This window comes from Camelus ferus, chromosome 3 (genome assembly GCF_009834535.1).
Source record: "Camelus ferus isolate YT-003-E chromosome 3, BCGSAC_Cfer_1.0, whole genome shotgun sequence".
NCBI lineage: Eukaryota > Metazoa > Chordata > Mammalia > Artiodactyla > Camelidae > Camelus > Camelus ferus.
In genome coordinates, this window is record NC_045698.1 from 82,566,312 (window position 1) to 82,576,927 (window position 10,616).

General features: G+C 45.2%; 1 protein-coding gene across 1 annotated transcript in view; it reads left to right on the forward strand.

The window, feature by feature from the left end:
* Positions 1 to 10,187, forward strand: part of FAM170A (family with sequence similarity 170 member A) — a 56,884-nt gene extending 46,697 nt beyond the window's left edge. Inside the window, exons 7-11 of the mRNA XM_006176024.3 lie at positions 1,661 to 3,068; positions 6,136 to 6,276; positions 6,975 to 7,749; positions 8,017 to 8,072; positions 8,656 to 10,187. Of these exons, the coding sequence (XP_006176086.2) occupies positions 2,999 to 3,068; positions 6,136 to 6,276; positions 6,975 to 7,749; positions 8,017 to 8,023 (993 nt within the window). The 5' untranslated portion in view covers positions 1,661 to 2,998 and the 3' untranslated portion in view covers positions 8,024 to 8,072; positions 8,656 to 10,187. The remainder of the gene's footprint in view (positions 1 to 1,660; positions 3,069 to 6,135; positions 6,277 to 6,974; positions 7,750 to 8,016; positions 8,073 to 8,655) is intronic.
* Positions 10,188 to 10,616: the final 429 nt, after the last annotated feature.

Here is a 10,616-nt window from a genome sequence, read left to right on the forward strand (position 1 = left end):
GGTCACTCAGCATAAAAGCCAAAGTCTTGACAGTAGCCTACAAAGCCCTGTGTATGTAATTGGGTCCCTCATTATGACTCTTGGTGGTATTCAAATAGGCCAAGCAACCCCTGGACCAGAACTCCAGTCTCTTCTTTTGCCTGAAAAATATAACTTGACAGTGGATCTAAGCTTCCTTACTGGCCTCAGGTACTGAAATGGGGCCCTTTTAGTGAACATAGAACCCTTATTCAACATAGAAATCTATTCGACATAGAAATGTCCCTATTTCTTACAGTCCCAAGTTTAGTTTCTTGTTTTATTTTTCTTCATGATACTTGTAAATATTTAAACTACTACACGTTTTACAAAATTGTCTATCTTCTCCTCCAGAATTAAACTCCTTGAGAGAAAAATCTTTTTATCTGTTTTGTTTATAAATGTTTGACTACAGGATCTAGAGCCTGGCACATAGTAGGGACTCAGTAACTATTAATAGAAGGAAGAATGAATGAAGAAATGAAGGGATGAACTAATGTATGCCTGAACCTCGCGTGGGCTTGCCGTGATAAACCCCGTCGGCCCTAGCTTGGAGACCCTGAGTTGGTACCATTGGAATCATCTTTCCTTTTCTGAGCAGAGGGTCATTTCTTTCAGAAATTCAAGGTCTAACAAAAATGCCCAAAGAGTCACCCTCCTAGAAATGATAGAATTAGAACTGCTGATGAAAGTTCAGCTCCTAAGGAGATGATGATCATCAGTGGTTGTCAATGCTCTTTGTCGAAAGGTTGATGAGGAAGGAGCATTATGGTGGAGAAATCAAGCTGACAGTGCCTGAACTCGCTGATCAATCTCAACTTCTTGAAAAACAGGACAACATTTTCTTACTTCCTGTTGTGATATAGTAGGGAGGTGCACAGCATCACTTATGAAATGATCTTGTAGTTACATGAAATTGAATCTAAATCTAATTAATTCTCTACATCTAACTACCTGTTTACAAGGAAATACAGATAATAGGGAACATCTTAAATGGACTCCAAAATGTGGAAAATCTTACAGGATAAATTATTTAGTTTCTTCAGCAAAGCAGTGCCAAAAAAGGGAGAGAGAACTGTTGTAGAATAAAAGACACATTGACATGCCACATGGCAGCATGTGGACCTTGTTTAGATCTCAATTCCAATGAACCAGGTATAAAAACGACTTTTTAACACAGTTGGAGGAAAATGAGCATGGCTTGGTTATTAAGTGGTATGAAGAAATGATGGTTAAATTTCTTGGGTAAGATAATGCTATTGTTGTTATGTTAGAAACAGATTCTTACCTATTGGAGATAAATACTATTGTATTTGAGGAGAAATGACATAATGTCTGAGATTTGCTTTAAAACGCAGCATTTCCCCCACCCACCCTTCTAAACCTCCTACACTAAAATATATGAACAAAAAGCTAAAAGTGCATGCTGCATGAGTGTGTGTGTGTGTGTGTGTGTGTGTGTGTGTGTGTGTGTGTGTGTATGGAACAGAATAAGAATGGCAGAACATTGACAATTATTGAAATTGGGTGATGGGTAAATGGTGCTGCATCCTCATTATAGAATTCTCCTTACTTTGGGTATGTTTGGACATTTCTACTGCAAATTTTTTTTAAAAAATCCTCCTTGCCCCTCCTTTTCTAGGGATTCTCCAGCAAACAGGTAGACTGATTTCATCAGTGAACCATCACAAGGCTGCCCTACCTTCACTCTCCCGCTGCCTGAGACTTGAAGACATTCTGCAGTGCTCTTGCAAATCTGGACCAACCTTCATCCTCTGGGTATTGCTCATGCAAGCAGTGACTTCTGGGAATCCACTTCTTCCCAGGACTCCCAGTGGATGATGGCCACCGCCTCAAAATGAGGTATCTCTAATTCTAGAGTGGAATTAAGAGGATCCAGATGGGTTGCCACTTATAACTGGTCTAAATTACAGCCCCACAGCAAAGATGTGCAAGGAATAGTATGAAAAATGTTTTTATAACTTCACTTAATTTGTATTTTAAGCCTGATCCTGCTGGTGTCCTGTTTGGATTTCCACCCATCCCTATTTGGAAGTCATACCGGGCCAGGGTTTTGAGGGTGGAGGTGAGAGCATTGTCAGTGTCCATTGGAGCCCACAGTAGTAGTGGAGATGCCCATCAGCTCAGGTGCCATGCCTCCTTCGGTTTGGTGGCACCTGTACCACACGTGGGGTGGGTTGCCATGATTCTGCTGGTGTGCACCACACAGCCATCTCCTTTTAGAGTTTTTGCCATGTCTACCCCTCCAGCCACAATTCAGAGGCTCCTTCTCCAGGATCTCTCTGACTTAATCAGTACGTCTCGACACTGGAATGGGAAAACAAAACAGTACCTATTTGCAAAAACCTACTTCTGTTATGTTTCTGCTCAAATATCCTCTCTTTTCCTTGGAGTATGGGAGTTTAGAAAGAAAAGCTAAGATTATCAGCATGCTATTGTTGCTACACCCTGCTGTGTCCTTTCACTGGCCAATGAACAGGGTCTGCTACCCACCTCAATGTAGAAGAAAGAGTGAAATGAAGGGAGAAAAGAGAAAAAAGTAAACAGGGACAGATTACCATCTCAAAATACCCTGCCACATTTGAAAGACATGAGAGTTGAATTCACAGGAGAGGTTCTGCGGGAAAGAAGGAATTTCTCTTGAAAATGGGATCTTCACAGTTGCAAAGACTGTGTCGGACCTAGCGCAAGAATGCTCTGACGTCATCACTGAGGTCAGAGAATCCTGCTGTGGGCCTGGCGACCTTTGAACCTTAACAGCCCTGCACTGTAATGAGCACTGAGCGGTCCTGCTGGTTCACTAAGTGGTCGGAGTCTTCAGCCATCTAGGAGACTGGACTATTTTTATTGGTATCAAATCATTCCGACGGATCTCCTGAGAACCACGAAGGGCCATCTTGTGGGGAAGAGGAGGAGCTGGACGTGAGGCATCTTCTTAGGGACTTTTCTCGTTGGTGCTATGAAACAGCGACAGAAGAGGAAACATCTGGAAAATGAAGAGTCCCAGGAGACTGCCCAGAAGGGAGGCGGTATGTGTGGGGCTTGTCGGGGGCACGTGGGTTTCTGCCAACCTGAGCTTTCTCTGGGGAGGTGGGGCTGAGAGTGTGTCACCTGTGAAGTAGGGAGTGAAAGACTTTTCCTCAGCTGCTGCTGCCATCTCCATCCCGAGAGTCCCCGTGGTGTGAGATGGCACAGGAAGGCCAGCTGCCTCCAGCAGGTGGGAAGTCAGCCCTGCTGGCTTGAGGACTCTCTGCAGGGCTGCCCACGCTGGAGCCAGGTCAGACCCGCATGCGCTGACTCAGAGGAGCGGCTTTTCTCCGGCCCCGAGTTCTCTCTTATTCTCTTTTTTGGATCTTTCCATGGGGTCATGAGGTAGGGGGTGTGAAGGATGCCGAGAGAGATCTGTGAGTTGCTTGGTCCCTTTTACCAAAGAGAAAAGAGAAGCCCAATGAGTTGAAAACCCTGTTGAAAAATATCTTGAGAAGTGAAATGCCTGTTCGAAAGGAGACTGTTTCCCTAGGGATGACGTCTTATTGAAAGCATGGAGGTCTATTCCTTCAACAAGAAGAATTTTCCAAAGGAAACCAGGGGAAGGGAAGGGCCTTCCAGAGACTAAGGCCAGATGGATGGGGGAGGTCTGAGAGCCCCGGGCCACAGGGTGCCTGCCTGCCTGCATTCAATGTAGGAGAGTAGCTTTTCCTGGGAAAGGAGGTGGTCCCATGGAGGAAGGGGGGCAGAATGGAGCCCACGCCAGGGTTCTAGCTGGAGGTCTCTGCCCCAAATTAGAGCCCAGAAGCTCCCACCAGGCCCAGGGCCCTGAAGACTGGAGGACAGGCCCTGGAAATAGATGTCTAGATAGTAGGCAGGTTTTTCAGGCAGCAACTGGGACAGGATGGGGAAGGCAATGATTGCCCCCACACTTCAGAATACTTTCATCTGTGTGCGTGTGTGTGTGTGTGTGTGCGTGTGTGTGTGTGTGTGTGTGTGTGTCTGTGGTAGAGGGAGCAGTGGGGAGAATGAGAGTGAATGCTCATCACATGTAGAGTCTCCATGGTAAGGTTCCTGTCACCTTGCCCAGACCTGGTGACACTCAGTACACATAAGAGTGTATACTGAATTCTTGTTACGGATATTCCGTGAGATAGTTCCTCATGCACCCATATAAACTCTGATACAGCAAAGATATCACACATCTCAATACTTAACTTTTTTTAATTGAAGTATAGTCATTTTACAATGTTGTATCAATTTCTCGTGTACAGCATAATAGCTCAGTCATACATATACATACATATATTCATTTTCATATTCTTTTTCATTATGGGTTACCATAAGATATTGAATTTAGCTCCCTGTGCTATACAGTAGAAACTTGTTTATCTGTTTTATATATAGTAGTTAGTATTTGCAGATCCCAAACTCCCAATTTATCCCTTTCCACCTGGTAACCATAAGTTTGTTTTTTACACACATAACTTCTTTATTAAACCACTCATGGCACATATAGATAAGTACACACATGACTCTTGTACTACATCCACATACAGCCTACCTGTATCACAGTCCTCTTCCCTCACACCAAACTCTGGAGATTATATATACACACACACACACACGCACACACACACATATATATATATGTATATGTATATATACACACACACATATACATACCCAATATGTGTATCTCCCCAACAGTCACACAAACACAGCTACCTCCAGCTATCTCTAAATATCTCTCTACTAACCAGTCACATGTCACACATATCACACTTATAACACATTGTTTATTTTTAATTTAAAAAAATTTTATTAAAGTATAGTTAGTCACAATATGTCAATTTCTGGTGCACAGCATACTGTTTCAGTCATGCATATACACACATCTATTTGCTTTCATATTCTTTTTCATTATAGGTTACTACAAGATATTGAGTATAGTTCCCTGTGCTATACAGAAGCAATTTGGTTTTTGTCTAATGTATATATAATAGTATTTGCAAATCTCAAACTGCCAATTTATCCCTTCCCAACCTCCTTTTCTCCGGGTAACCATAGATTGTTTACTATGTCTGTGGGTCTGTTTCTGTTTTGTAGATAAGTTATTGGTGTCTTCTTTTTTCTTTTCTTTCTTTTAGATTCCACATATAAGCAATACCATATGGCATTTTTCTCTCTCTTTCTGGTTCACTTCATTTAGAATGACGATCTCTAGATCCATCCATAACACATTGTTCAGTAATGCCAGACCCACTTTGTATAAACCACAATAAAACACAGACTCAACAATCCCTATCAGGGTTGCCAGATAAAATACAGGACATCCACTTAAATTTGAATTTCAGATAAACAACAAGTAACTTTTCAGTATAAGTATATCCCAAATATTGTATGGGCCATACTGACAGGAAAAGTAAGTATGACCGAATACTGCATGGGAATATTTACACTAAAAATGATTCTTGGTTTATCTGAAATTCACTTGTAACTGGGTGTCCTGTATTTTTGTTTGCTAAATCTGGCAACCCTTAAAGACTTGCCACCAGCTGACATGTTACTTAATACTTACTGTATTTCTTTTTAGTGTCTGTCTTCCCCTCTTAGAATGTTCAGCATTACCAGAGCCCAGAATAATGGAGTAGTGCCTGATGCAGAGTAGCTGCTTACTGAATTCTGTTGAATGAATGAATGAGCACACACCATAAGTACAGCCGCACCCTGCCATCAGGAAAAGTTACATGTCCCATAACGCCTGAGTTGTGAACAGAAGCCATGCACATAAACTCCACAGGCACAGATACACACATTTCCACCAGACTGACCCCACACTTAGCAAAAGCTTAGCCAATACTCATCAAATTCACATTTTACACATATTTAGTCGCCACTCAGGTCTGCATTCCTCACAAGACACTAACAGAATAATTGTTGATTTTAATTAAATACTGGCTTATCCACTGGGGACCACACTTCTAAACTGGTGTATTCACTGCATCTGACATGTGTCAGACACTCAGTAAATACTTGTTGGACAGATGAATGATGAGCAAACATGCCAAACCCACTGTATCTCTGAGCCTTTCACGTCTCCCTCAGGAATCTCCAAGTCACAAGTTGATGCCCCTCAGCTTGGATCCCCTGCGGTGGCCCAAGGATGTGGCCCAGGAGTAGGAAAGATCTCCTCGTCCTCCGAATACTTCTCTTGTGTTTCTTCTCCATGCAAGCTCACCCATGACAGTAAGGATATGGGGCTCCTTGGGGCAGCAGTGCTTGGCTGTGGGGCAGGAGGCACATAGATCCAAGCCAGGCTGAGAGGAGACCCAGGGCATCAGAGGTCATCAGTGGAGGGGCCTGGGTGGGAAGGCAGAGCTGTTAGGAGAACTGGGATCTGAGCTCAGTGTGGGAGGGTGTGAGTCCTGGGCAACCATGGTGGGGAAGTTAAGGATCAGGGGCCAGAAAAGTCTGGGCTTGAGGTGGAGGGACTGGTCAAGCATCTTCAGAGGAACATGTAGGGTTCGTCTTTGCCTTTGTTTCCAGAAAAGGACAGTGTTCTTCAGCACAGGCCTCCAGCACAAGAGCAAGACCATCCAGCTCAGGTCCACACACCTCACATACAACTCATGTGCATGCTCAGCACACCATGCCACTCTCCTATACCACCACCCACATATAACACACCAGTTATATCTCAAACTCACACTCTTCTTATAGCACCCACCCCCAAAATCCCTCACATACCTCAGCCCTCACCACCATGCTTCATGCCCCTGTATACAGACACCACCTCAGTATCCCTCCACACATCAATGAAATCTCACCAGATATGCTTCCCTATTATACTGACAATAGCCAGCAAGCCCATGACACAGCCTCAGCACGTCACAGCTTCGGTCATGCTCCATCCATGTTCTTATGTCTCTCATTTCCTTTCCCAGGAATCCGGAGATCACATGGAGACAGTCGCCAGCCTAGAGTGCCCCTAGCACAGGTTCAGGAACATGGGGAGACTGTTCTCCCCTTAGAGCACGTCTCATCCCCTTCATCCTATAAGACCTGTGTGTCCTCTCTGTATAGAAACAAAGAGGAACAGGGCATGAAAATATACTACATGCAGGTACAAATGAGAAAGGGGGTAGCTGTCTCCTGGGAGACAGAGAAACCCTCGGAGACCCTGGAAAAGCAGCCGAAGATGGAAGAAGTGAACCTTGCTGAAGGAGTGTGGGTAGGTACCCCCCCCTCTGATGTGTCCACCAGAAACCTCCTGTCTGACAGCGAGCCCAGTGGGGAGGAGAAGGAGCATGAGGAAAGGGCAGAGTCAGACAGCCCACTAGGGTCACCTGCAGTCGAGGAGAGACCCAGGGCCAAGACCCCTGACTGGCTGGTGACCATGGAGATTGGCTTCAGGTGCATGGCCTGCTGCCGGGTCTTCTCCACCTTGGAGCTCCTCCAGGAGCACGTGCAGTATGGCATCCGGGAAGGCTTCAGCTGCTACGTCTTTCATCTCACCATGGCTCAGCTGACAGGTAGCGTGGAATCAGAGATCATCCCCAAGGAGGAGGTGGTGGAGGAGGAGGAGGAGGAAGAGGAGGAGGAAGAGAAGCAAGAAGAAAAGGCGAATGAGGAGGAGCAGCCCACAGGGGAAGACCTCAGCAAGAGGAGACCCTGGAGCCAATGTCCAGGCTGTGTGTTTCATTCTCCGAAGGACAGGAGGTGCGCAGCGGCTGGGTCTGCCGAGGGCGTGTTACCTTCTCCAAGCCAGTGCTCTCTCCAGTCTGGGCTCATGCCTCCACAGGGGAGACTTGGGGGCTTTATGCCCTCAGGGGATAACTGAAAGGGGGAATACCTGGGCCCCTTGCTTCTTGTCCAGGCATTTAATGAAGTCATGACTCTAAGTGGGAATTTATCCGTCACTTTCAGCTCCTGCAGGAAGTTCTCTCTAGCTAAGAAGTACTTTTCTCTGTTTTGGTTTCCACACAGCAACTGAGTCATGGGCTGACGATCCTGGAAGGTGGTGTGGACTTCTCTTAGAAGAGGTAAGATCTGAGGCTGGTGCAGTGTTCTGAGCATGAGAAATGTCATGGGAAGGGGCTGCAGGGATGTGGGTTACCTAGGGGCCCTCCAGTTGCATCAACCTGGGGCATACCCAGCACTTTTGGGAAATTGGTCTCTGTTGACTTAAACAAGAATGTGGAGAGTTTTGACTAGGAGTTTTCTCAGGGTCTCTGTGATTGACCTCATCTCTAAAAGCGCGTACTGCTAGCAACTCTTCTTGGCAGAGGGAGCCAGGTGAGGTCTGAAGAGAGGACAAGGGACCTCACAGGCCAAGTGGTTTGAGGTCTGAGAGCCTCTGGCCTGAGCTGGGATCTCATCTTGGCCACTGCACAGAGCCCTCTGAGGGAAAGGGGAGTGTGAGAGGGAGTCATGTGGAACTGACGTCCCAAGAGATCTGGAAATGTTCCAGATCCTTCATTTTGCCGTAGTTGATCTGGAAGCAGACTCACTGTGGTATGTGTGGCTCTGAGCTTTAAGACAAAGGTGAAGGGTACCCCTGACCAGCAGAGCTCATGTTGCTTCTTGTCTCTTCCTGTTCTGCCTCATTTGTTTTATCACTTCCAGGGAGAAGAAAGGACCCTGGGGATAGGAGCAGACAGAATGCCAGTGGTCTTGAGGAGGATGAAGGGACCAGCACTCAGTCTAACATCATTTGACAATATGAACATCATAAGGAATAAAGAGTGTTTTCTAAACCTTTCCTAGATATATTATTTAATAAAATTTTTCTGTCTGTCTGTCTGTCTATCTCATCTATCTATCTGCCTGCCTGCCTACCTACCTACCTATCCATCCATCTATCTATATATGTCATCTCTATCTAAGTCTCTAGTGGTTTTTAAACAAGGTTTCACGTAAACACCAAGGTTATTCACCAGCCTTTTCCAGAAGAATCAGTATCTGAGCTCCTAGGATCTGCATGACTATTTTTCCAAGGCGGGATACTATATTTCACATGAGACCATAACAGACTACCCTGAGTTCAGGTAAAGGAACTGTGAAGGAGCAGGTGATGTGGAAACCATGTGCAATGGGTCATGACTGAAAGCCCTGTGAAGGGTAACTTCAGAGGCTAAGGGGTGGTGTGTGTGTCTCTTTAGGTCTGGCTTGGAAGAGGGACTGTCACAGTTTCACAGGGGAACACCAGGACAGGGGAGGAGTTTCTCAGTCTTGAAGCTGTATGTGGAGCAGTTTCCTCCTGAGATGGTTATAGTGTTTGCGAAGAGCCCATCTGACTTCAATCAGGAATTGGAGAAGAAATTTCTATATTAGGAATGTGAGCCAGAGAGCTCTGATAGTTACAGTTCTGTTTTACTTCACTTTCTAATAAAATTCTTATTCTAGCCTCTCAAGGTTTTGACCCCATCATCTGAACTTCATCCTTACATCACTGCTACCACCACTGGAACTAAAGACATCTGGGTGGCACTGAAGACTGATCTGGATGTATGAGGTTGTCCATGGTCTTTTAAGGTAGGGAGGAATAATGTGTCTTCCTAATCTGAGTGGGGGCCACAATCAGGGTTTTGGTAGGACTGATGGAGTTGGAAGGAAATAATGTGAAGGTCAGAGATTTTTGTCAATTTAAGCAGAATAAGATCTAATTTCAAAGTCCCATGAGTTTTTTTTTTTTTTCAGTACGTGTAAGAACACTTCCCTGGGGCTTCATTGAATCAACAATGGTTCCAGTGATCTGGTTTTGTCATTATTATTTGGATAATAATAATAATAAGCCACCTTCCCAGCTGGTTTTATGCTCCCCGGTGTCTCCATCTGGGATATCACCTGCATCTCCACGTCCCTTGCCGCAAGATGCCTAGTGCCTCCTTTAACTCTCATTCCAAAGAACTCAGGATTTGAGGCTTATCCTACCCTTCCATCCTCACGCCACCCTCTGGGAGAGTCCACTGACACTCTGACAACCTCCCATCCTCTATAAGCTCCTTTGTTCCTTTTTGCCTGCTGCTGAGCTCCCCAAGAACAATCCCTTTCCCCCTCTTTTCCCAGGTCTACCTAATCTCCTCTCCTTTCCTTGCGATGTTTTTTTGACTTTCCTCTTTCACTGACTGCTTCAGGTACTTAGGGTTTTATTCCACATCTATTGGTAGAATGTGGTTATAAAGTGAGAGTTCTTGCTGCTGTTCCTCCTGGGATAGAGACTTCCCTGCAGGCGTGGAGTGGGGCAACATGCAGGCCTGTGGGTGGGATTCTGAGCACTGCAGAAAGCGGTTACTGCTGTGCTCACAAACTCTCCCAAGATCTGCATTGACCATGAAGTGGGGAAGTGAGGCCTGTGTCTTGAATGCTCTTCTAAGACAAGTGCACACATCGATCACACCAGATTTCTCTGTAGGGCCACTGACAAAACAAATTTCGAATAAGATTCTGAATCCCTGCTCAGAGGAAGGTAACTTCAGTACAATCTGAAGCCATACTTTTAAACTGTTGGTTAGGATTCCAGTCAAGTTGATGTAGCTAAACTCCCTTCTCTGAGATCCACTTAAAGGAACTAGAGCGGAAAATGA